The sequence below is a fragment of the Anser anser genome (genome assembly GCF_964211835.1).
Source record: "Anser anser genome assembly, chromosome: 6".
Lineage (NCBI taxonomy): Eukaryota > Metazoa > Chordata > Aves > Anseriformes > Anatidae > Anser > Anser anser.
This window is the reverse complement of record NC_139726.1, coordinates 29,225,482-29,250,417: the sequence shown is the minus strand read 5'-3', so window position 1 is coordinate 29,250,417 and position 24,936 is coordinate 29,225,482. Positions and strand designations below refer to the sequence as shown.

Genomic DNA, 24,936 nt, shown 5'->3' with positions numbered 1-24,936 from the left:
TTTGGCAGAATGGCCTTATCCCCTAAGGGGCAGAGGGATCAGCGTGCTGGGCTAGGGGCGGGAAGTGCTGGACTTCTCTTCCTGCTCTTTCTCTCTAAAACCACTCATTTCCTAGGTGCTCATTGCTGAGAACAGCTGCTTTATCACTCCCAAAGTTGAGTGTCCCTCTGAGTATGCTCAGGTCAGCTCCATTGCCATCCTTGCAGCCACAGAGCAGACCTGCTCTTGTACACGCACTCACACCAGCCCCGTGCCCCCACAAGCACCCTCAACTTAGCCCCGCTCCCCTCTGAGCAAGCTTGGTGCAGCTCTGTGCCCACCGCGCAGGAGGGGAGCAGCTCTGGTCCCTGCCACAGGAGCACTTCCCTCCCTGGGTGCTGTCACTGTCCTGGCCGTCCCTGGCTGACGCACTTCCCGCAGGACTGCTCTCCCCAGACAAGGGCCAGTGCGTGCCTCTACCACACGATGGCAAGCAGAGACAGTGAAACGTCCCCAGCAGCAGGGCTGGAGCGGGCGGCGCTGGAAGGGGAAGGCGATTCTTGGCAGAGGAGCAGGGCTCCCCATCTGTCCTGCCTGGCCCCCCCTGTGCTGGGGAAGACGGAGGAGCTGAGCCTTGCCACGCAGGTGATGTGCCGGACATGTTGTGCGCAGCCTCATGAGCTCCCATCCATGTGGCACAGTGGGTGCACGTCCCTGTGTCAGGATGGTTGTTCTCAGGCTGTAAAAATTCAACCAGTACGAATGCTAGCAACTGCAGCTGGGACAGAGCAATGCTGGACGCATGTGCACAGAGGGAGACGAGCGGCTGGAGAACAGCTCTGCAGAAAGGGACCTGGGGGAACTGGTCACCAGCGGGTGCAACATGAGCCGGCAGTTTGCCCTGGCAGCTGGGGCATTTCAAAACTGCCTTTTGGGGCATTCGACATAAAATAGCCAGCTGGTAAAATACGTGATTCTCCTGTTCTGCTTAGTGTTGGTGTGGCCCCACCTTGAATATGGTGTGCAGTTCTGAGCTCCACAATATAAAAAGGAAAATAAAACATCTGAATGCGTCCAGAAGAGGGCAACAAAGCTGGTAAAAAAGGACTGGGAGGCATGTCCTGTGAGGAGAGGCTGAGGACATTTGGGTTGTTGTCTAGTTCAGAGAAAAGAAGGCTAAGAGGCAAGCTCGTTGCTCTCCACAGCCTCCTGAGGAGTGGAAATAGAGAGGGAAGTTTTTCAGCTCCACCATCTCACAGTCACTGCAGACAAGGCCGCCTAAAGCCTTGGCTTCCCTATTGCGTGGAGAAGGAAGATATCATCAACGCAGGCCAGGAGCCTCCTGGATTGCATATGCCCTGCTGTGTTGTCCCCCCAGCAGACAATCAGGATGGTCGAAGGCCCCGGTGAGGACCAGTGCCTGCAAACAGGCTCCTATCTGTCTGTAGAAGGCCTCATTTACTTGTTCTCCCTGGTCAAGTGGCCTGCACCCACTCTAATGTCACCTTTCCCTGTCCTCCCTTTCATCCTAAGCCATAAACTCTCAGCCAGCTCCTCAGCCATTCCAGACAGAGCTCCACACACTCCATCTGCTTGCTCCCATGAAGGGCAACACCCCCTCCTCATCTTGCCAGCGTGTCCTTCCTAAAGAGCCGCTATGCCTCCAGTGCAATACTAATGCGCTGGAATAACAATTTCTTTGAGTGACAGCAAAAAGGGGGGTTGCACCCCTCACAAATCATAGAATCATAGAATCATGAAGGCTGGAAAAGACCTCCAAGATCATCTGGTCCAACCATCACTCAGCTTGGTGTTGTCTGCCCTCTTGCAGAGGGCGCACTCAATCCCACTGCTCATGTCACCGACAGAGATGTTAAATAATAGCGGTCCCAGTACAGACCCCTCGAGGACACCACTCGTCACTGGTCTCCACCTGGGCATCACAGTTGCTGTTGACCATCCATCCAGTTCCTTATGCCCTGGAAATCCAGACACAGAGGTGTACGGGTCTGGGCACTCAGACGTTGTCACCACCAGTTTGGTGACCCAGCCCCGCAGGCCCCTTCCCACCCACCGCTTGGTGGGCCTGTGACAAGGGGCTGCTGATGGGCAGTTCAGAGAGCTGGGGCACTGGGAAGCCGTGCGGGGTGGGTGGTGGGAGGACTGGAGGGGCTGCGGAGGCTGGAGGCTACGAGGGGCCAGGCTGGCAGGAAGGCCCTCAGAGCCAGGCTGGTGGGAAGCCCTGAGGGGATGGGGTGGCAGGAGGGGTCTGAGGGGCGAGGCAGGTGGCAGCGTGTCACGGGGCCCTTTGTGACCTGCCGTGATGCGGGCTCTGTCCAGACAATGGGCGTGCAGCAACGGGTCACGGGGCCCTTTGTGACCTCTGTGATATAAGTGCTGCTGGCAGCGTGGTTTCCCCACATTGCCTGGAGGACGAGACGGGACAGGACGGGAAGGAGTGGAGCTGCAGGGAGTCCCTGCAGAGCCACCCCATTCCTACTGCCCGTGTCTTTGGTGCTTCCTGGAAGCGTTTCCCATCCCTGTGGTGGGAGCCCTTGAGGCCAGACCTCAGCAGCATGGCGGGGCGACACCCCAGCATGCCCAAGAAGGCCTGGATGGAGGAGGAGGACAAGGTTAATGCCAGCCCAGCGCAGCAGCCTGATGAGCTGACCGAGGTGCAGGTGCTGCAGGCAGGTGAGTGGCCAAGCTGGGCTGAAGGGCTGGCAGCTGCAAGCTGCCTCTGCCCCTTCCCGTCCTCACAGGAGCTGCTGTCCCATGTGGCATCCCCAGGGGCAAGGGGCGAGGGGAACCGTCCGACTCCATGGGATGAGCAGGGAGAGGCAGGACGAAGCAGGGCATGGGCAGCCATCCTGTGGGTACAGACCTCTCCTGCCCAATGGCAGCAAGCACCTTGTGGGGCGCAGGGCTCTCCCCCCTTAACATGCCCCATCTGCTGGGGAACACCTGGCTCCGACGCATGCACAAGAGAGATTGGGCTCAGTGCCCCCGCTAGTTCCTGGCTCGGGGATCACCCTGCCCGGGCAGTGTGGTCTTGGCTGTGTCCTCCAGCCTCTCCCACAGACCCTCAGCTCTGTCTGTGCTTGGTCTTCACCAAATCCAGGCTGGGACCAGACAGAACAGGAGCAGCAGCAGCAGCAGGACAGGGACCAGAAGCAGGAGCAGGAGGCCATTGCAGTCAAGCTGGATGAGCGTGTAGTAGGCAGGGTCGTCCTTTCAAAACATGTAAGTATCCGGCTGGTGGGACTCAAGCCCTTGGGGGATCGTGTGCCCCGCTTGAAGCTCTGTCGTTGGGCATGTGACACCCTTTTTGGCCAGCACTGAGTGGTGGGAAGAGAAGCACTTGTCAGTGGACCCCGGGAAAGGGACTGCTCTGGCAGCAGCCCCACTCTCAGACATTTCTCCTCCAGGCACCGAACATCTTGAAGAGCATCTACCAGTGGCTCGTGTCCAACACAGAAGAGTCTGCCCAGCACCGTCTGGACAAGAGCCTTCTGGAGCTGGCCGAGGAGCACCCTCACGACGTGGTGGTGACCCTGCTGCGCTGCTCCCCATCGTGTGACAGGTATGGGGCCCGCCTGCCCTGATGGCTTGGGGCCCGCCAGCCTTTCGAGCCCATCCAGCGCCAGCTGCCAGCTGGCGATTTTCAGGATGCCCTGCAGGGGCCGAGCCCTCCATCGCCCCATTTCCCAGCCCTGCCACATCAGCCCCAGAGCCTGCCACCACAATCCCTCCCCGCCCCACAGCGGACCGCACCTCGGCTGCCTGCAGCCTGCAGGGCCGGGCCTGCCGGGTGCTGCCTGTGAGGGGCAGGGGGCAGAGGCAGGACTGGTGGCCAGCCCGGGCCCCTCCACGGTTGCCCAGGCCTTGGTGCTGTGGCCGAGGCCCCCCCTGACTGAGCTCTCTGGACCTCCAGAGCTGCCGCGACCATGTGGAGGCTGATGACCTCCTCAGCCCGGACTGCAAGGAAGGTGATGGCAGAGCTGTGCTGCGTGCTGAAGGACTGGCCCCTTCACAGGACGTCCACCTCTGACGGGGACAACACGGATGTCTTCGTCCTGGCCGTGAGTTTCTGAACAAGGCCTCTCTTCCCCCAGGGGCTGCATCTCGGGGCAGCTATCCATCCTCCCCTGTCACTACATCTCCCTGCCTCAGGCGGTGGGCTGCAAACCTGGCTTAGGGGCAGGTTTAGGGGACAGGGCAGGGCCACGGCACAGCCCAGCAGGCTGCAGGGGCTGGGACAGAGAACCCAGGCTGGCTGCAGGACACAGGAGACTCAGCCAGGGCACATTCCCACCGCCCCAGGGAGGCTGCTTGTGGCACAAAGAAGAGCTGAGCCCAAAGAGCTTTGGTGGCTGAGCTCTGGCTGGGAGCCAGGCCGGGTGCTCTGCCTGCATCTCCCGTGGCCCACGTCTGCACCCGAGCCTCAGCCTCCCACGCTGGGGCCATGCCACAGGGATGTCTCAGCAGTGAGTGCCATCTCTGGGTCTTTTTTGCAGGCAACCAAGGTGCTGCGGGAGATCCTCCAGCCAACCATTTACCCAGTGAAGGTGGAGGCGCATTTCTCCCTACTCCTGCTGGTGTTGCTCTTCCAAATCTCCGCAAGCGCACAGCAGACACCAGAAGAGGTGGAGACGCTCTACAGGGAATGGCAGCAGGAGGAGAGCATTCCCACCAGCCCCAGCAGGTGCTCTGTCCCACTCCTCCCACCCTTCCCGTGGTCCTGGAGCCTGGGCCAGGGATCCCAGTGTGACCTGGGCTTTGCTCTGCCTGCAGGTTTGCGGTGCTGACTCTGAAAGCACTGCTATGCCGTCTTGGGTATGACATGCTGGTGCTTGAATTAGAAAAGAAGAATGCCTGGGAGACACTAGTCAACGCTGAGAGCCACCACTGGGCAGTGGGTCAGCTGGCCAGGTGAGGGCACCCTGCTCCCTTCTCCCCCCGGCATTTCTCCCTTGCAGACGGGGAGCCCCATCCGATCCCCTTGGTGGCGGCTGGCAGGGGCCCCATTTCTCAAAGAAAGGGGCTGCAGCCTTGGCTCTTGCGAGCAGAAGGGCAAAGCCTGAGAGAGGGTGGCTGCACGAGAGCAGTCCCCTGCCACAGTGCCGGCCTCCCCTCCCAAGGGCAGCCCCCCGGGGCAGGGCAGGAAGCACTGAGCGACACCGGCAGAGCCCGGGGCACATGAATCGCCCGTGGGCAAGAATGAGGTCTCCTCAGAAGGGGCAGGAAGCCTGCAGGGCAGGAAGCCCATTGTGCACCCAAGGTGCCCGCTGCTCTGGGGCGCTGGCTTTCTCCCTGCAAGGAGAGGTGGCGGAAGACCACGTCTCTGTGAGCATTAAATGCTGGTGGCTGCTGGAGCAGAGCCGAGGGGGCCCTGGCCTGGCCTGTGGTGTAACGGCTGGATGAGGGGGGCAGTCAGACCCAGGAGCATTTCACTCATCCTGCTCAGGACTTACCCTGTCTTCTTCCCTCTGCCAGGATGTTGAGAAGCATCACAATAAAAGAGCATCAACAGATTGTGCTGCATCTGGAAAAGTGGCTCAGCAGGAACGAGCCATGCTGGGAGGTCCCCGCCATGGCCTTCCTGGTCGAGGTGAGCCTGATGGCAAGCGGTGCCTGTCTGAGCTGCCTCTCGCCACGCCACCCTCTTGTGGCCACAGCTGTGGGGAGAGGCCAGCCGGTGGAGCTGGGGCGGGGGTGGGCCCCAGTTCATCCCCTTGGCACATGCTGCCAGAGTGACACTTGGCTACAGTTTTTCGTGCCTCCCTTGGGCAAGGTCTCTCTGTGCAATTGTTCCTCAGAGGCTGGGGTATCCCCGGCTGCTGGGGGCCGGGAGGAGCGGTCGAACACTGCCACACACGGGGCAAGGAGCCCAGGGGCTCTGCACATCCGCTGCTGCCTTTGGGCTCAGCTGCCTGCGCTGGTGCCTGATCCCTGCACTGGTGGATGTATCCAGCCCTCCATGGTGCGGTGTGTCCTGCTGGCCATTTCCACCTTTCACTGATGCGTATTTTTCAGATGCTGGCCTTTGATGACCTCAGAGTAGTGTCTGTCCGAGTCCTGAAGCTCTTCGCAAGATACCTGAGGAGTCAGTGCACGGTGATGCGTCAGCTGGTGCTCAGGGGCCTCACAACGCTCAGTAGAAGACCTCGTACAGTAAGCAGGGTTCAGCTGGCTGAAGCCATATTGGTGATGTGGCTCCGGGCCAGGGACGCTGGCTAACACCATTGCTTGGACTTTGCTGGGCATTAGGCACTGTGGGAGCTGCTCCCACCTGTCGTGCCTCCACGTGCATCTGTCCAAGTTCCTTGGGGCAGGACTTTGACTTCTAGGCCCCAGAGCAGCGGTGTGGGTTCTAACAGCCTGAGCATGTTTGCCTGTGCAGCCTTCTGTGGTTTCCTAACATGGTGTTGTTACTCCACACAGGCAAGAAAAATGGCGTTCCTGCTGCCAGAGATCATGAAGCTACTGCCAGAAGTGGAAGGAGATATGGTTGGAAACACCCTGATTGTGCTCATCAGAGTGTTCAAGGAGCTGGACGTCCGCAAGGCCAGCCGCATCGCTCTGCAGCTGGCAGAGAGGCTCCCAACGTTCTTTGACAACGTAAGGCTGAGGGCACAGGGCCCAGCTGGGGTCTCCAAGGGACGGTGCCTTTCTTGATGGATGTTGGGTGCTGTCCGGAAGCATTGTGCCCTGTGAATTTTCGGACCCTTGCCCAGGTGGGCCTGGAGCAGCTGGTGCTGAGGTCTTTTCTTCTTCCTTCCCACCAGGAATCCAGCTACACGCAGCTGCTCTCCATCCACTTCTTCAGATATGTGATGAACTTAGTAGCAGGAAGTGGAAAAGAGCAGCTGAAGAGACACGTGCGCCAGAGCGTGATCCCACTGTTCTTCCACTTGCACGATGAGAACCAGCAAGTGGCCAAGGTTGGCTTCTCTAACCAGCGTGGTCATTTGGGGAGGGCAATGTTGACACCCCGGGGTGGGACTGAGCACCCACAGCAAGGGGCGCTGGAGGGACGGAGCCGTGGGGTCTGCTGCCATCCCTGCTCCCTGCATCCAGCCCTCTGCAGGGCGGCTGCCTGCAGCCCCACAGCTGGCGATGGCTGAAAAGGTGGGCACGGCCATTTCCCAGAGCTGCTCTGCCTGCTCGGCAGTGCTCGGCAGCGGTGCGCGGCCACGCAGGCCAACGCTCTGCAAGTCCCACAGGCTTCCCAGCTATGCCCGCAGGAACCTGAAGCTCTGGGCTTGGACCGCCGGTCCCCTCCGCCCCTGTGCTATGCCCAGGTGCCCCGCAGATGTCCGGGCTTGGGCCTGCCCCAGCTCCCTCGGGCACCACACCGCGGAGCAGACGCCTGCTCCCTGTGGTCACCCTGCCCCACACAGCGCCCTGGGCCATGCAGAGGCGTGCAGCCCCTGCAGCCTTGCCAAGGTGCTGGGGACACAGGTCCCTTGAGAGTTGGTGGTGGCATTTCAAATTCTCTCCTGCTCTTCAGGCCGCTGAGGAAGCCCTTCTCAATGCTGCCAATTTCCTGAAGAGGAAGCAGCTCGCGAACCTGCTGGAGACACAGCAAAAATGGAGACTCAGCGAGTGCCTGGTAAGGACAGCTCTGAAGCCCCACACCGGGACTGGACAAGCCCACAGCGCCCCAGTGCATGGGGCAGGCAGCTGTCCGAGGAGGACGGTCTGCACCAGCCCCATGCCCTAGTGCTCTCCCTTGTGCAGCTGGAGGACGACAGCTGGCGAACGGATGGGTACCTGCGCCAGAGCCTGCCTTACCTGCAGAGCCCGCAGCAGCCCTTGCGACTGGAGGCGGTCAGGTTCATAGGTGAGCCAGAGCCCCGGGGTCCCTCTGCGCCCGAGGGGAGGAGGGCAGGTGGCCCGGCCGGCAGGGCCACTGGGGGGGGGTTGTGCTGCTGGGAAGGGCTGGCGGGCAGGGTTTGTGACAGACTGTGTGTGCCTAGGGCTCATTGCGAGGCAAGTGGAGGATTGGCACGAGGAGGAGCTCCCCATCATCTACGAAGGTGAGTGAGGGCAGTGGGGTATCGGCGGAGGCTGGTGGGGAGGGGGAAAGATCCTGGGCTGGGAGCTCCAGCCCCTGCCCTGGCGCGGAGGGCTCTGCTGCTTGTGCGGGAGAGGGGCGGTGTGGGCAGAGGGGAGAGAGATTTCAGGGGCTTGTTTGGGGCCAGCCCCCTCCTGCTGGTCTCATTGCCCCCTGCTCCTGCCTGACCACAGGAAGAGCTGGGTGGCGCTGGCCCCAGCAGGAGCTGTTAGAATCATAAAATCAGAGAGTCGTAGAATGGTTTGGGTTGGAAGGGAGCTATAACGTCATCGAATTCCAACCTGTCTGCCATGGTCAGGGATGCGTCCCACTAGACCAGGTTGCTGAAAGCCCCGTCCAACCTTGCTTGAATACTTCCAGGGATGGGGCCCTTCCTGGGGTCCCCGCAGACAGAGGCTCTGACCTTGCCTTCGTTCCTCTCTCTCACAGCCATTCAAGGCATGACAGACGACGTCAGTTCCTCTGTCTCTTCGCTGGCAACTCAGACTCTCTTCATTATACAAGCTGCAGTGAGCTTGTCATGCACTGTACCTGGAGTACGACGGCTGAGCTACCGGCTCCGGAAGGCGTGGAAGACGAAGTGCTCTGCACTGTCCTTCCTGTGCTCCTGTTGCCGTGCGTAGAAATGACGGCAGGCATCCTGCGTGCTGGGGCCACCTGACAGTGTGTGGAAGGCTGGGTGGCCCCTGGATTCTCCCAGCACGTGGCACATCTCCAGCCTTCAGGACCTTCCTGTCCCCTTCGCTTGCTCCCAGATCACCCTTCTGCTTGGCCCTCCCCAAATAAGCAGTCCTGCTTCTTCACCTTGTCTGCGTGTCTTTCCTTTGCGGCAATGAAATCGTGGAAGACTTGGGCCCTGAAGTGACTGGGAACCTCCAGAGAATGGCTGCCTGTGGAACTTACTGAGACTAAACACCTTGCCCCAGTTACGCCTGGGGAAGGAGTTCAAGCATATTGGTGTATCAGTGATGTGCTAATTGGTGGCCCCAGCGTCTAGTGTCTCTGTGGTGGGGCAGACTCAAAAGGATATAGTTGCCCGTCTTGATTGCCCGTTGATTGCCCAACTTAGTTGCCCGTTGCCCTAAGTTTAGGGCTCCAAACTCCAGCAGAAAAGATAAAACTCCCAGGCCACCATGCCACCCACGGGCTCTCAACTCACATGTGGCAGCACGGACCCAAAGGTCCCACTCGCCCCAAGCAATTTTATTCCCAAAGTTTCAAGGATGCCGAGAAGCCCTACTCTACCTGGGAAAAGGGCCTTTTTATAATCCATCCAGCTTTACAGGAGGGTGGCAGAATTATAAACCAACAGTCAATCATGCTGCGAGGGCCTTCCAAAGTGCTAAAGTAACCGGTAACTGCCGGAACCCCACCCCCTGCCGCAGGGGCACAAAGGGAAACCCTTAGAAAACGGTATGCGCAAAGAGCTCACTATGGGCATACCCATAAAATAGAGGAGGGCACACCTAACGTTCTTCCCATACACTAACCAGTAGACGTTAAACCAGATGAGAAGCCCCCTTCCTCCCCCAGTAAACACGCTCCTCCCCGGTTTGAGCCCGATTTAAGGAGCGTGTGGTTCACTGAGGGATCCACTAGAAGGAAAAGCGTGGAAGTATCAAGCTGTAGCATTACACATCAATTCGGGTGACCAAGTTGCAAGAGAGGGGGAGGGAACCTCACAGGTAGGAGAGCTGGTAGCAGAACGGAGTGCGGTAGAAAAGAACGAGGGAAACATTTATCCGTTACACACCCAAACAGATTCCCAAGCCGTGTTTAACGGCTGTATGGAATGGCTGCCCTTTGGGGAGCAGAATCAGTGGGAAGTTAACCAGGGGCCAGTATGGCCAACGGATAAGTGGGAGGAGATTCTGGACAATGCTAAACATAAGCCTGTCTCGGTGAGATGGGTTGCAGCACCCATCTGTTGCACCATCTGCACAAGAGTCTCCTGGTGTGGTGGTGACCCTGCTGCGCTGCTCCCCATCGTGTGACAGGTATGGGGCCCGCCTGCCCTGATGGCTTGGGGCCCGCCAGCCTTTCGAGCCCATCCAGCGCCAGCTGCCAGCTGGCGATTTTCAGGATGCCCTGCAGGGGCCGAGCCCTCCATCGCCCCATTTCCCAGCCCTGCCACATCAGCCCCAGAGCCTGCCACCACAATCCCTCCCCGCCCCACAGCGGACCGCACCTCGGCTGCCTGCAGCCTGCAGGGCCGGGCCTGCCGGGTGCTGCCTGTGAGGGGCAGGGGGCAGAGGCAGGACTGGTGGCCAGCCCGGGCCCCTCCACGGTTGCCCAGGCCTTGGTGCTGTGGCCAAGGCCTCCTGACCAAGCTCTCTGGACCTCCAGAGTGGATAAGTACCTGCGCCAGAGCCTGCCTTACCTGCAGAGCCCGCAGCAGCCCTTGCGACTGGAGGCGGTCAGGTTCATAGGTGAGCCAGAGCCCCGGGGTCCCTCTGCGCCTGATTTCTGTGCTTGTGCGGGAGAGGGGAGGTGTGGGCAAAGGGGAGAGAGATTTCAGGGGCTTGTGGTTGTTTCCCAGTGTTGATCTGCATGTTCAGGGAATGAGGAAAGAACAGGTACCATGTTTCCAGAGCTACTCCATTAGAACCCTGAGAAGGTGCCAACACTTGGTACCTCGGCTTCAGTAAAATCCTAGGTGCATTTGAATTGCCAAGCCTTTAGAGGCCAAAGCTGACCTGCTCACCTGGGAGGCCAAGGCTGACCTGATCACTTCTCATAGGCATTTGGCTTTCAAGGGCCCTTGCAATGAATGTGCAGGTGGGCCACATCCCCATGGGATGCTCTTTTGCCTTCACAGCAGATGGGCAGAAGAGAAAAGCCAACTTTCCTACCCATGAATCATCACCAGAGAAATGAAGCAGATGAGCGTCCAGCTGTGCTGCCATGGTGATGTGCCAAAAAGCCAGCTGCGGGGCTCAGGGCCCGGGCAGGGGTAGCTGTGAGTCAGTGGGACAGGGAAGTCATGAACCCGCATCACATTGCAGATAAGCAGCCTTCCTCCTGCAGCCAGCAGCAATGCTCCTACATGGGAGCAAGTTTCAGGTACTGGAAAAAGCAGCTTCAGCTCCAGCTGGTTTTGCCATGCAGGGGGTGGTTTGGTATCCATGCCTGGAGGACAGGCCCCAGTACAGACCCCTAGGGGACACCACTCGTAACGGGACGCCAGCCGGCCTTACCTCCGTTAACCACTACCCGCTGGGAACAGCCCTCCAGCCAGTTCTTTACCCAGAGAAGAGTATACCTGTCCAGGCCACGGGCAGCCAGTTTCCCCAGGAGAATACTGTGGGAGACCATGTCAAAGGCTTTGCTGAAGTCTAAGTAGACTACATCAACAGCTCTTCCCTCATCTACCAGTCTGGTCACACAGTCACAGAAAGAGATGAGGTTAGACAAGCACGACCTGCCTTTTGTGAACCCGTGCTGGCTGGGCCTGATCCCCTGGATGCCACACAAGAGCTGGGTGATCTCACCCAGGATGATCTGCTCCATAACTTTCCCTGGAACCGAGGTCAGGCTGACAAGCCTGTAGTTCTGCGGGTCCTCCTTACGGCCCTTCTTGTAGATGGGAGTCACATCGGCAAAGACTCCAGTCCTCTGGGACCTCTCCAGATAACCAGGAACACTGATAGACAGTGGAAAGTGGCTTGGCAATCACCTGCGCCAGCTCCCGCAGCACCCTAGGGTGGAGCTCGTCTGATCCCATGGACTTGTGGGCAGGGGGTCCACCACCGGTTGTGGGGTATCCCCCTGGCACCATTCCCTCTGACACACCAGGGAGCTACTCCACCAGCCGATCTCCCACTCACACTGCCTTACAGCCCTCAGTCCCTCAACCTCCTCTTCCAGCTCTGCCACCATGCTGACCAGATCTTCTACCCGCTTGCCCCTCACACAGGGGCAATACCTGCCTCCCTCCCCCGGCAGCAGCAGGCACCGGCACTCCCTGCACCCAGAGACCTGTACGGCCACGGCTCTGGACAGGCCCTCCCTTTGGGTCGCCACAGCCTCTTTGGGGCAAGCTCTCTGCCTGGCGGAGACCATGGTAAAAACTGCGGTCACAGAGACTGCCAGCAGAGAGGATGGACTCGAAGGGGAGGAGGGGCAGAAGCCCTGTGTGCCACCACACGATCTCCCACACCCAGCACTGACGCACGCTGCGGGTGCTGCTCACACACTGGCGCCGCCCTCCCGGGGGCTGTTCCTAGGCAGAGGGCCTGGGCCCTGGCAGCACCTGCTCCCGTCAGCAGCTCTGGGTGGCCACGCAGGCCAACGCTCTGCAAGTCCCACAGGCTTCCCAGCTATGCCCGCAGGAACCTGAGCTGTGCGCAGAGACGGAGGGGAAGGAGGGCGGGTGACGGAGGAAAGGTTCTCCAGTGGAGGGAGTCCCTGTCCTGAAGGTCCCATCCCCTCTGGAGATGCAAGAGGCTCTTTCTGTACATGGCCTGCGTCTCAGTGCTGCAGAGGAGAATCTGGCAACAGACTTTGGCAGAATGGCCTTATCCCCTAAGGGGCAGAGGGATCAGCGTGCTGGGCTAGGGGCGGGAAGTGCTGGACGTCTCTTCCTGCTCTTTCTCTCTAAAACCACTCATTTCCTAGGTGCTCATTGCTGAGAACAGCTGCTTTAATCACTCCCAAAGTTGAGTGTCCCTCTGAGTATGCTCAGGTCAGCTCCATTGCCATCCTTGCAGCCACAGAGCAGACCTGCTCTTGTACACGCACTCACACCAGCCCCGTGCCCCCACAAGCACCCTCAACTTAGCCCCGCTCCCCTCTGAGCAAGCTTGCTGCAGCTCTGTGCCCACCGCGCAGGAGGGGAGCAGCTCTGGTCCCTGCCACAGGAGCACTTCCCTCCCTGGGTGCTGTCACTGTCCTGGCCGTCCCTGGCTGACGCACTTCCCGCAGGACTGCTCTCCCCAGACAAGGGCCAGTGCGTGCCTCTACCACACGATGGCAAGCAGAGACAGTGAAACGTCCCCAGCAGCAGGGCTGGAGCGGGCGGCGCTGGAAGGGGAAGGCGATTCTTGGCAGAGGAGCAGGGCTCCCCATCTGTCCTGCCTGGCCCCCCCTGTGCTGGGGAAGACGGAGGAGCTGAGCCTTGCCACGCAGGTGATGTGCCGGACATGTTGTGCGCAGCCTCATGAGCTCCCATCCATGTGGCACAGTGGGTGCACGTCCCTGTGTCAGGATGGTTGTTCTCAGGCTGTAAAAATTCAACCAGTACGAATGCTAGCAACTGCAGCTGGGACAGAGCAATGCTGGACGCATGTGCACAGAGGGAGACGAGCGGCTGGAGAACAGCTCTGCAGAAAGGGACCTGGGGGAACTGGTCACCAGCGGGTGCAACATGAGCCAGCAGTTTGCCCTGGCAGCTGGGGCATTTCAAAACTGCCTTTTGGGGCATTCGACATAAAATAGCCAGCTGGTAAAATACGTGATTCTCCTGTTCTGCTTAGTGGTGGTGTGGCCCCACCTTGAATATGGTGTGCAGTTCTGAGCTCCACAATATAAAAAGGAAAATAAAACATCTGAATGCGTCCAGAAGAGGGCAACAAAGCTGGTAAAAAAGGACTGGGAGGCATGTGCTGTGAGGAGAGGCTGAGGACATTTGGGTTGTTGTCTAGTTCAGAGAAAAGAAGGCTAAGAGGCAAGCTCGTTGCTCTCCACAGCCTCCTGAGGAGTGGAAATAGAGAGGGAAGTTTTTCAGCTCCACCATCTCACAGTCACTGCAGACAAGGCCGCCTAAAGCCTTGGCTTCCCTATTGCGTGGAGAAGGAAGATATCATCAACGCAGGCCAGGAGCCTCCTGGATTGCATATGCCCTGCTGTGTTGTCCCCCCAGCAGACAATCAGGATGGTCGAAGGCCCCGGTGAGGACCAGTGCCTGCAAACAGGCTCCTATCTGTCTGTAGAAGGCCTCATTTACTTGTTCTCCCTGGTCAAGTGGCCTGCACCCACTGTAATGTCACCTTTCCCTGTCCTCCCTTTCATCCTAAGCCATAAACTCTCAGCCAGCTCCTCAGCCATTCCAGACAGAGCTCCACACACTCCATCTGCTTGCTCCCATGAAGGGCAACACCCCCTCCTCATCTTGCCAGCGTGTCCTTCCTAAAGAGCCGCTATGCCTCCAGTGCAATGCTAACGCACTGGAATAACAATTTCTTTGAGTGACAGCAAAAAGGGGGGTTGCACCCCTCACAAATCGTAGAATCATAGAATCATGAAGGCTGGAAAAGACCTCCAAGATCATCTGGTCCAACCATCACTCAGCTTGGTGTTGTCTGCCCTCTTGCAGAGGGCGCGCTCAATCCCACTGCTCATGTCACCGACAGAGATGTTAAATAATAGCGGTCCCAGTACAGACCCCTCGAGGACACCACTCGTCACTGGTCTCCACCTGGGCATCACAGTTGCTGTTGACCATCCATCCAGTTCCTTATGCCCTGGAAATCCAGACACAGAGGTGTACGGGTCTGGGCACTCAGACGTTGTCACCACCAGTTTGGTGACCCAGCCCCGCAGGCCCCTTCCCACCCACCGCTTGGTGGGCCTGTGACAAGGGGCTGCTGATGGGCAGTTCAGAGAGCTGGGGCACTGGGAAGCCGTGCGGGGTGGGTGGTGGGAGGACTGGAGGGGCTGCGGAGGCTGGAGGCTACGAGGGGCCAGGCTGGCAGGAAGGCCCTCAGAGCCAGGCTGGTGGGAAGCCCTGAGGGGATGGGGTGGCAGGAGGGGTCTGAGGGGCGAGGCAGGTGGCAGCGTGTCACGGGGCCCTTTGTGACCTGCCGTGATGCGGGCTCTGTCCAGACAATGGGCGTGCAGCAACGGGTCACGGGGCCCTTTGTGACCTCTGTGATATAAGTGCTGCTGGCAGCGTGGTTTCCCCACATTGCCTGGAGGACGAGACGGGACAGGACGGGAAGGAGTGGAGCTGCAGGGAGTCCCTGCAGAGCCACCCCATTCCTACTGCCCGTGTCTTTGGTGCTTCCTGGAAGCGTTTCCCATCCCTGTGGTGGGAGCCCTTGAGGCCAGACCTCAGCAGCATGGCGGGGCGACACCCCAGCATGCCCAAGAAGGCCTGGATGGAGGAGGAGGACAAGGTTAATGCCAGCCCAGCGCAGCAGCCTGATGAGCTGACCGAGGTGCAGGTGCTGCAGGCAGGTGAGTGGCCAAGCTGGGCTGAAGGGCTGGCAGCTGCAAGCTGCCTCTGCCCCTTCCCGTCCTCACAGGAGCTGCTGTCCCATGTGGCATCCCCAGGGGCAAGGGGCGAGGGGAACCGTCCGACTCCATGGGATGAGCAGGGAGAGGCAGGACGAAGCAGGGCATGGGCAGCCATCCTGTGGGTACAGACCTCTCCTGCCCAATGGCAGCAAGCACCTTGTGGGGCGCAGGGCTCTCCCCCCTTAACATGCCCCATCTGCTGGGGAACACCTGGCTCCGACGCATGCACAAGAGAGATTGGGCTCAGTGCCCCCGCTAGTTCCTGGCTCGGGGATCACCCTGCCCGGGCAGTGTGGTCTTGGCTGTGTCCTCCAGCCTCTCCCACAGACCCTCAGCTCTGTCTGTGCTTGGTCTTCACCAAATCCAGGCTGGGACCAGACAGAACAGGAGCAGCAGCAGCAGCAGGACAGGGACCAGAAGCAGGAGCAGGAGGCCTTTGCAGTCAAGCTGGATGAGCGTGTAGTAGGCAGGGTCGTCCTTTCAAAACATGTAAGTATCCGGCTGGTGGGACTCAAGCCCTTGGGGGATCGTGTGCCCCGCTTGAAGCTCTGTCGTTGGGCATGTGACACCCTTTTTGGCCAGCACTGAGTGGTGGGAAGAGAAGCACTTGTCAGTGGACCCCGGGAAAGGGATTGCTCTGGCAGCAGCCCCACTCTCAGACATTTCTCCTCCAGGCACCGAACATCTTGAAGAGCATCTACCAGTGGCTCGTGTCCAACACAGAAGAGTCTGCCCAGCACCGTCTGGACAAGAGCCTTCTGGAGCTGGCCGAGGAGCACCCTCATGACGTGGTGGTGACCCTGCTGCGCTGCTCCCCATCGTGTGACAGGTATGGGGCCCGCCTGCCCTGATGGCTTGGGGCCCGCCAGCCTTTCGAGCCCATCCAGCGCCAGCTGCCAGCTGGCGATTTTCAGGATGCCCTGCAGGGGCCGAGCCCTCCATCGCCCCATTTCCCAGCCCTGCCACACCAGCCCCAGAGCCTGCCACCACAATCCCTCCCCGCCCCACAGCGGACCGCACCTCGGCTGCCTGCAGCCTGCAGGGCCGGGCCTGCCGGGTGCTGCCTGTGAGGGGCAGGGGGCAGAGGCAGGACTGGTGGCCAGCCCGGGCCCCTCCACGGTTGCCCAGGCCTTGGTGCTGTGGCCGAGGCCCCCCCTGACTGAGCTCTCTGGACCTCCAGAGCTGCCGCGACCATGTGGAGGCTGATGACCTCCTCAGCCCGGACTGCAAGGAAGGTGATGGCAGAGCTGTGCTGCGTGCTGAAGGACTGGCCCCTTCACAGGACGTCCACCTCTGACGGGGACAACACGGATGTCTTCGTCCTGGCCGTGAGTTTCTGAACAAGGCCTCTCTTCCCCCAGGGGCTGCATCTCGGGGCAGCTATCCATCCTCCCCTGTCACTACATCTCCCTGCCTCAGGCGGTGGGCTGCAAATCTGGCTTAGGGGCAGGTTTAGGGGACAGGGCAGGGCCAAGGCACAGCCCAGCAGGCTGCAGGGGCTGGGACAGAGAACCCAGGCTGGCTGCAGGACACAGGAGACTCAGCCAGGGCACACTCCCACCGCCCCAGGGAGGCTGCTTGTGGCACAAAGAAGAGCTGAGCCCAAAGAGCTTTGGTGGCTCAGCTCTGGCTGGGAGCCAGGCCGGGTGCTCTGCCTGCATCCCCCGTGGCCCACGTCTGCACCCGAGCCTCAGCCTCCCACGCTGGGGCCATGCCACAGGGATGTCTCAGCAGTGAGTGCCATCTCTGGGTCTTTTTTGCAGGCAACCAAGGTGCTGCGGGAGATCCTCCAGCCAACCATTTACTCAGTGAAGGTGGAGGCGCATTTCTCCCTACTCCTGCTGGTGTTGCTCTTCCAAATCTCCGCAAGCGCACAGCAGACACCAGAAGAGGTGGAGACGCTCTACAGGGAATGGCAGCAGGAGGGGAGCATTCCCACCAGCCCCAGCAGGTGCTCTGTCCCACTCCTCCCACCCTTCCCGTGGTCCTGGAGCCTGGGCCAGGGATCCCAGTGTGACCTGGGCTTTGCTCTGCCTGCAGGTTTGCGGTGCTGACTCTGAAAGCACTGCTATGCCGTCTTGGGTATGACATGCTGGTGCTTGAATTAGAAAAGAAGAATGCCTGGGAGACACTAGTCAACGCTGAGAGCCACCACTGGGCAGTGGGTCAGCTGGCCAGGTGAGGGCACCCTGCTCCCTTCTCCCCCCGGCATTTCTCCCTTGCAGACGGGGAGCCCCATCCGATCCCCTTGGTGGCGGCTGGCAGGGGCCCCATTTCTCAAAGAAAGGGGCTGCAGCCTTGGCTCTTGCGAGCAGAAGGGCAAAGCCTGAGAGAGGGTGGCTGCACGAGAGCAGTCCCCTGCCACAGTGCCGGCCTCCCCTCCCAAGGGCAGCCCCCCGGGGCAGGGCAGGAAGCACTGAGCGACACCGGCAGAGCCCGGGGCACATGAATCGCCCGTGGGCAAGAATGAGGTCTCCTCAGAAGGGGCAGGAAGCCTGCAGGGCAGGAAGCCCATTGTGCACCCAAGGTGCCCGCTGCTCTGGGGCGCTGGCTTTCTCCCTGCAAGGAGAGGTGGCGGAAGACCACGTCTCTGTGAGCATTAAATGCTGGTGGCTGCTGGAGCAGAGCTGAGGGGGCCCTGGCCTGGCCTGTGGTGTAACGGCTGGATGAGGGGGGCAGTCAGACCCAGGAGCATTTCACTCATTCTGCTCAGGACTTACCCTGTCTTCTTCCCTCTGCCAGGATGTTGAGAAGCATCATAATAAAAGAGCATCAACAGATTGTGCTGCATCTGGAAAAGTGGCTCAGCAGGAACGAGCCATGCTGGGAGGTCCCCGCCATGGCCTTCCTGGTCGAGGTGAGCCTGATGGCAAGCGGTGCCTGTCTGAGCTGCCTCTCGCCACGCCACCCTCTTGTGGCCACAGCTGTGGGGAGAGGCCAGCCGGTGGAGCTGGGGCGGGGGTGGGCCCCAGTTCATCCCCTTGGCACATGCTGCCAGAGTGACACTTGGCTACAGTTTTTCGTGCCTCCCTTGAGCAAGGTCTCTCTGTGCAATTGTTCCTCAGAGGCTGGGGTATCCCCGGCTGCTGGGGGCCGGGAGGAGCGGTCGAACACTGCCACACACGGGGCAAGGAGCCCAGGGGCTCTGCACATCCGCTGCTGCCTTTGGGCTCAGCTGCCTGCGCTGGTGCCTGATCCCTGCACTGGTGGATGTATCCAGCCCTCCATGGTGCGGTGTGTCCTGCTGGCCATTTCCACCTTTCACTGATGCGTATTTTTCAGATGCTGGCCTTTGATGACCTCAGAGTAGTGTCTGTCCGAGTCCTGAAGCTCTTCGCAAGATACCTGAGGAGTCAGTGCACGGTGATGCGTCAGCTGGTGCTCAGGGGCCTCACAACGCTCAGCAAAAGACCCTATACGGTGAGCAGGGTTCAGCTGGCTGAACACACCACGTTGGTGGTGTGGCTCTGGGCCAGGGACGCTGGCTAACACCATTGCTTGGACTTTGCTGGGCATTAGGCACTGTGGGAGCTGCTCCCACCTGTCGTGCCTCCACGTGCATCTGTCCAAGTTCCTTGGGGCAGGACTTTGACTTCTAGGCCCCAGAGCAGCGGTGTGGGTTCTAACAGCCTGAGCATGTTTGCCTGTGCAGCCTTCTGTGGTTTCCTAACATGGTGTTGTTACTCCACACAGGCAAGAAAAATGGCGTTCCTGCTGCCAGAGATCATGAAGCTACTGCCAGAAGTGGAAGGAGATATGGTTGGAAACACCCTGATTGTGCTCATCAGAGTGTTCAAGGAGCTGGACGTCCGCAAGGCCAGCCGCATCGCTCTGCAGCTGGCAGAGAGGCTCCCAACGTTCTTTGACAACGTAAGGCTGAGGGCACAGGGCCCAGCTGGGGTCTCCAAGGGACGGTGCCTTTCTTGATGGATGTTGGGTGCTGTCCGGAAGCATTGTGCCCTGTGAATTTTCGGACCCTTGCCCAGGTGGGCCTGGAGCAGCTGGTGCTGAGGTCTTTTCTTCTTCCTTCCCACCAGGAATCCAGCTACACGCAGCTGCTCTCCATCCACTTCTTCAGATATGTGATGAACTTAGTAGCAGGAAGTGGAAAAGAGCAGCTGAAGAGACACGTGCGCCAGAGCGTGATCCCACTGTTCTTCCACTTGCACGATGAGAACCAGCAAGTGGCCAAGGTTGGCTTCTCTAACCAGCGTGGTCATTTGGGGAGGGCAATGTTGACACCCCGGGGTGGGACTGAGCACCCACAGCAAGGGGCGCTGGAGGGACGGAGCCATGGGGTCTGCTGCCATCCCTGCTCCCTGCATCCAGCCCTCTGCAGGGCGGCTGCCTGCAGCCCCACAGCTGGCGATGGCTGAAAAGGTGGGCACGGCCATTTCCCAGAGCTGCTCTGCCTGCTCGGCAGTGCTCGGCAGCGGTGCGCGGCCACGCAGGCCAACGCTCTGCAAGTCCCACAGGCTTCCCAGCTATGCCCGCAGGAACCTGAAGCTCTGGGCTTGGACCGCCGGTCCCCTCCGCCCCTGTGCTATGCCCAGGTGCCCCGCAGATGTCCGGGCTTGGGCCTGCCCCAGCTCCCTCGGGCACTACACCGCGGAGCAGACGCCTGCTCCCTGTGGTCACCCTGCCCCACACAGCGCCCTGGGCCATGCAGAGGCGTGCAGCCCCTGCAGCCTTGCCAAGGTGCTGGGGACACAGGTCCCTTGAGAGTTGGTGGTGGCATTTCAAATTCTCTCCTGCTCTTCAGGCCGCTGAGGAAGCCCTTCTCAATGCTGCCAATTTCCTGAAGAGGAAGCAGCTCGCGAACCTGCTGGAGACACAGCAAAAATGGAGACTCAGCGAGTGCCTGGTAAGGACAGCTCTGAAGCCCCACACCGGGACTGGACAAGCCCACAGCGCCCCAGTGCATGGGGCAGGCAGCTGTCCGAGGGGGACGGTCTGCACCAGCCCCATGCCCTTGTGCTCTCCCTTGTGCAGCTGGAGGACGACAGCTGGCGAACGGATGGGTACCTGCGCCAGAGCCTGCCTTACCTGCAGAGCCCGCAGCAGCCCTTGCGACTGGAGGCGGTCAGGTTCATAGGTGAGCCAGAGCCCCGGGGTCCCTCTGTGCCCGAGGGGAGGAGGGCAGGTGGCCCGGCCGGCAGGGCCACTGGGGGGGGAGCCGTGCTGCTGGGAAGGGCTGGCGGGCAGGGTTTGTGACAGACTGTGTGTGCCTAGGGCTCATTGCGAGGCAAGTGGAGGATTGGCACGAGGAGGAGCTCCCCATCATCTACGAAGGTGAGTGAGGGCAGTGGGGTATCGGCGGAGGCTGGTGGGGAGGGGGAAAGACCCTGGGCTGGGAGCTCCAGCCCCTGCCCTGGCGCGGAGGGCTCTGCTGCTTGTGCGGGAGAGGGGCGGTGTGGGCAGAGGGGAGAGAGATTTCAGGGGCTTGTTTGGGGCCAGCCCCCTCCTGCTGGTCTCATTGCCCCCTGCTCCTGCCTGACCACAGGAAGAGCTGGGTGGCGCTGGCCCCAGCAGGAGCTGTTAGAATCATAAAATCAGAGAGTCGTAGAATGGTTTGGGTTGGAAGGGAGCTATAACGTCATCGAATTCCAACCTGTCTGCCATGGTCAGGGATGCGTCCCACTAGACCAGGTTGCTGAAAGCCCCGTCCAACCTTGCTTGAATACTTCCAGGGATGGGGCCCTTCCTGGGGTCCCCGCAGACAGAGGCTCTGACCTTGCCTCCGTTCCTCTCTCTCACAGCCATTCAAGGCATGACGGACGACGTCAGCTCCTCTGTCTCTTCGCTGGCAACTCAGACTCTCTTCATTATACAAGCTGCAGTGAGCTTGTCATGCACTGTACCTGGAGTACGACGGCTGAGCTACCGGCTCCGGAAGGCGTGGAAGACGAAGTGCTCTGCACTGTCCTTCCTGTGCTGCTGTTGCCGTGCGTAGAAATGACGGCAGGCATCCTGCGTGCTGGGGCCACCTGAAAGTGTGTGGAAGGCTGGGTGGCCCCTGGATTCTCCCAGCACGTGGCACATCTCCAGCCTTCAGGACCTTCCTGTCCCCTTCGCTTGCTCCCAGATCACCCTTCTGCTTGGCCCTCCCCAAATAAGCAGTCCTGCTTCTTCACCTTGTCTGCGTGTCTTTCCTTTGCGGCAATGAAATCGTGGAAGACTTGGGCCCTGAAGTGACTGGGAACCTCCAGAGAATGGCTGCCTGTGGAACTTACTGAGACTAAACACCTTGCCCCAGTTACGCCTGGGGAAGGAGTTCAAGCATATTGGTGTATCAATGATGTGCTAATTGGTGGCCTCAGCGTCTAGTGTCTCTGTGGTGGGGCAGACTCAAAAGGATATAGTTGCCCGTCTTGATTGCCCGTTGATTGCCCAACTTAGTTGCCTGTTGCCCTAAGTTTAGGGCTCCAAACTCCAGCAGAAAAGATAAAACTCCCAGGCCACCATGCCACCCACGGGCTCTCAACTCACATGTGGCAGCACGGACCCAAAGGTCCCACTCGCCCCAAGCAATTTTATTCCCAAAGTTTCAAGGATGCCGAGAAGCCCTACTCTACCTGGGAAAAGGGCCTTTTTATAATCCATCCAGCTTTACAGGAGGGTGGCAGAATTATAAACCAACAGTCAATCATGCTGCGAGGGCCTTCCAAAGTGCTAAAGTAACCGGTAACTGCCGGAACCCCACCCCCTGCCGCAGGGGCACAAAGGGAAACCCTTAGAAAACGGTATGCGCAAAGAGCTCACTATGGGCATACCCATAAAATAGAGGAGGGCACACCTAACGTTCTTCCCATACACTAACCAGTAGACCTTAAACCAGATGAGAAGCCCCCTTCCTCCCCCAGTAAACACGCTCCTCCCCGGTTTGAGCCCGATTTAAGGAGCGTGTGGTTCACTGAGGGATCCACTAGAAGGAAAAGCGTGGAAGTATCAAGCTGTAGCATTACACATCAATTCGGGTGACCAGGTTGCAAGAGAGGGGGAGGGAACCTCACAGGTAGGAGAGCTGGTAGCAGAACGGAGTGCGGTAGAAAAGAACGAGGGAAACATTTATCCGTTACACACCCAAACAGATTCCCAAGCCGTGTTTAACGGCTGTATGGAATGGCTGCCCTTTGGGGAGCAGAATCAGTGGGAAGTTAACCAGGGGCCAGTATGGCCAACGGATAAGTGGGAGGAGATTCTGGACAATGCTAAACATAAGCCTGTCTCGGTGAGATGGGTTGCAGCACCCATCTGTTGCACCATCTGCACAAGAGTCTCCTGGTGTGGTGGTGACCCTGCTGCGCTGCTCCCCATCGTGTGACAGGTATGGGGCCCGCCTGCCCTGATGGCTTGGGGCCCGCCAGCCTTTCGAGCCCATCCAGCGCCAGCTGCCAGCTGGCGATTTTCAGGATGCCCTGCAGGGGCCGAGCCCTCCATCACCCCATTTCCCAGCCCTGCCACACCAGCCCCAGAGCCTGCCACCACAATCCCTCCCCGCCCCACAGCGGACCGCACCTCGGCTGCCTGCAGCCTGCAGGGCCGGGCCTGCCGGGTGCTGCCTGTGAGGGGCAGGGGGCAGAGGCAGGACTGGTGGCCAGCCCGGGCCCCTCCACGGTTGCCCAGGCCTTGGTGCTGTGGCCAAGGCCTCCTGACCAAGCTCTCTGGACCTCCAGAGTGGATAAGTACCTGCGCCAGAGCCTGCCTTACCTGCAGAGCCCGCAGCAGCCCTTGCGACTGGAGGCGGTCAGGTTCATAGGTGAGCCAGAGCCCCGGGGTCCCTCTGCGCCTGATTTCTGTGCTTGTGCGGGAGAGGGGAGGTGTGGGCAAAGGGGAGAGAGATTTCAGGGGCTTGTGGTTGTTTCCCAGTGTTGATCTGCATGTTCAGGGAATGAGGAAAGAACAGGTACCATGTTTCCAGAGCTACTCCATTAGAACCCTGAGAAGGTGCCAACACTTGGTACCTCGGCTTCAGTAAAATCCTAGGTGCATTTGAATTGCCAAGCCTTTAGAGGCCAAAGCTGACCTGCTCACCTGGGAGGCCAAGGCTGACCTGATCACTTCTCATAGGCATTTGGCTTTCAAGGGCCCTTGCAATGAATGTGCAGGTGGGCCACATCCCCATGGGATGCTCTTTTGCCTTCACAGCAGATGGGCAGAAGAGAAAAGCCAACTTTCCTACCCATGAATCATCACCAGAGAAATGAAGCAGATGAGCGTCCAGCTGTGCTGCCATGGTGATGTGCCAAAAAGCCAGCTGCGGGGCTCAGGGCCCGGGCAGGGGTGGCTGTGAGTCAGTGGGACAGGGAAGTCATGAACCCGCATCACATTGCAGATAAGCAGCCTTCCTCCTGCAGCCAGCAGCAATGCTCCTACATGGGAGCAAGTTTCAGGTACTGGAAAAAGCAGCTTCAGCTCCAGCTGGTTTTGCCATGCAGGGGGTGGTTTGGTATCCATGCCTGGAGGACATGCTCCTCCTCCAGCTTGCCAAACTTGTCTGTTCGGCACAGGTCCAGGGTGGATGGCTCACAGCAGGCGGAGGGTGGTACCCTGCAGAGCATGGCCATGGTTTGGTGCTCACCATACTTTGAAGGGCTCCATGCCCTACATCCTAAAGCTCTGGAGAACCCATCACAGAGAAGTGTGCCTGTGAGTACACATGTGCAAGTGCCTCTCCATGCTGGGAGTGCTAGGGATGGGCTTTTATTGCAAAGCTTAATGTCTTGCCTGATCATGTGAGCCTAGGAGCCGGAGCTTTGAGAAGCCTCCCCCAAATCCAGCAACTCAAGATAAAAGCAATGATGAGGCAGCAATACGCGCGAGTTCCCAGGGCTCCCCAGCCCCAATCAGCCTGCACATCAGGGAGACTCCCCTTGCCCACCACCCACCAGTGCTGAGCACTGCTTGAGAAAGGATGGGAGCACAGGGAGCTTCAAACCTAAGTTTGTGTCTGCCAGCTGCATTTGGGGAATACTGTGATAGCTAAGGGGATGAGACCAGCCCTTTCCCTTGGTCAGTCAATCCAGGCAAGGGAGGGAAGGAGATGAGCACTTCTCTCCCCAGTGGACACAAGGGCAGAAGTGGAACTGCACAGCAAGCCTTTAGGGGCCAAGTTTGCACCTTGTTTCTCTGCTGAGGAGCTGAGGGGTTGCAGGGGGTGGGGGGAAGCAGGATTTGGCAGCTCACCCTCTTTGGAAAGGGTCCAGCTGCCTCAGGAGAAATTCCTTACATAGCTTTGCTGTGAAGAAAGTGCTGACCTGTTCAGGGGTGTTTGCTGAGCAAGTGAAGACGAGCCAAAGGCAGCTCACAAGTGCTGGGAGAAAATGGCCTGTCTCCTCATCACTGGGGTTAGGGAGCGGGTCAGGCTCTTTGGGGAAGGTGGTGCCTGGTGGCAGTTGTTTCGCATGCCATCAGCAACTCCACCAGGGTGCCCTGATGCTCGTTGCCTTTGCCTGCCAAAAGGAAGATGCTCAGATCGTGGCACAGAAGCCAATGGTACCATATCAGGCTGTAGGTGAGCATCTGAGGGTGACTTGCAGGCTATGTCCTGCTGCTTGGCCAGATGCCAGTGCCCAGGACCTGCCTGTGGTAGGGCTGAAACCCTGCCAGTCCCACAGGTGAGACCCAGGACACATACAGAG

The 24,936-nt window shown here is 59.5% G+C and overlaps 3 protein-coding genes across 3 annotated transcripts; all 3 read left to right on the top strand.

Moving 5' to 3' along the window:
- The first annotated feature begins 1,824 nt into the window (after positions 1-1,824).
- LOC310901495 (maestro heat-like repeat-containing protein family member 7) lies at positions 1,825-6,084 on the top strand. Its single transcript, XM_083841145.1, has 7 exons — positions 1,825-2,673; positions 3,101-3,222; positions 3,408-3,562; positions 3,914-4,061; positions 4,497-4,684; positions 4,774-4,911; positions 5,476-6,084. The coding sequence occupies exons 1-7, from the start codon at positions 2,556-2,558 to the stop codon at positions 5,999-6,001; spliced, it is 1,395 nt and encodes a 464-aa protein (XP_083697271.1). The 5' UTR covers positions 1,825-2,555; the 3' UTR covers positions 6,002-6,084.
- Positions 6,001-10,882, top strand: LOC310901314 (maestro heat-like repeat-containing protein family member 7; the record flags this gene model as incomplete). Its single annotated transcript, XM_083840634.1, has 7 exons — positions 6,001-6,153; positions 6,424-6,600; positions 6,768-6,923; positions 7,493-7,594; positions 7,723-7,825; positions 7,962-8,021; positions 8,489-10,882. 7 exons carry the CDS (start codon positions 6,001-6,003, stop codon positions 8,680-8,682), a joined length of 945 nt encoding a protein of 314 aa, XP_083696760.1. The 3' UTR covers positions 8,683-10,882.
- Positions 10,883-11,293: 411 nt separating this feature from the next.
- LOC310901494 (maestro heat-like repeat-containing protein family member 7) lies at positions 11,294-23,448 on the top strand. Its single transcript, XM_083841144.1, has 13 exons — positions 11,294-15,235; positions 15,663-15,784; positions 15,970-16,623; positions 17,059-17,246; positions 17,336-17,473; positions 18,038-18,152; positions 18,578-18,715; positions 18,989-19,165; positions 19,333-19,488; positions 20,058-20,159; positions 20,288-20,390; positions 20,528-20,587; positions 21,055-23,448. The coding sequence occupies exons 3-13, from the start codon at positions 16,489-16,491 to the stop codon at positions 21,246-21,248; spliced, it is 1,506 nt and encodes a 501-aa protein (XP_083697270.1). The 5' UTR covers positions 11,294-15,235; positions 15,663-15,784; positions 15,970-16,488; the 3' UTR covers positions 21,249-23,448.
- The last annotated feature ends 1,488 nt before the right edge of the window (positions 23,449-24,936 follow it).

What these genes read in the sequence shown, in the direction of transcription:
- LOC310901494 (XM_083841144.1), top strand. Translation starts at nt 16,489, where the DNA reads ATGTGGAGGCTGATGACCTCCTCAGCCCGGACTGCAAGGAAGGTGATG. An exon ending in CCATGGCCTTCCTGGTCGAG is followed by an intron (nt 18,153 to 18,577) that starts GTGAGCCTGATG and finishes CGTATTTTTCAG; the next exon opens with ATGCTGGCCTTTGATGACCT. An exon ending in GGAGGCGGTCAGGTTCATAG is followed by an intron (nt 20,391 to 20,527) that starts GTGAGCCAGAGC and finishes GTGTGTGCCTAG; the next exon opens with GGCTCATTGCGAGGCAAGTG.
- LOC310901495 (XM_083841145.1), top strand. Translation starts at nt 2,556, where the DNA reads ATGGCGGGGCGACACCCCAGCATGCCCAAGAAGGCCTGGATGGAGGAG. An exon ending in TGCTCCCCATCGTGTGACAG is followed by an intron (nt 3,563 to 3,913) that starts GTATGGGGCCCG and finishes CTGGACCTCCAG; the next exon opens with AGCTGCCGCGACCATGTGGA. An exon ending in CGGATGTCTTCGTCCTGGCC is followed by an intron (nt 4,062 to 4,496) that starts GTGAGTTTCTGA and finishes TCTTTTTTGCAG; the next exon opens with GCAACCAAGGTGCTGCGGGA.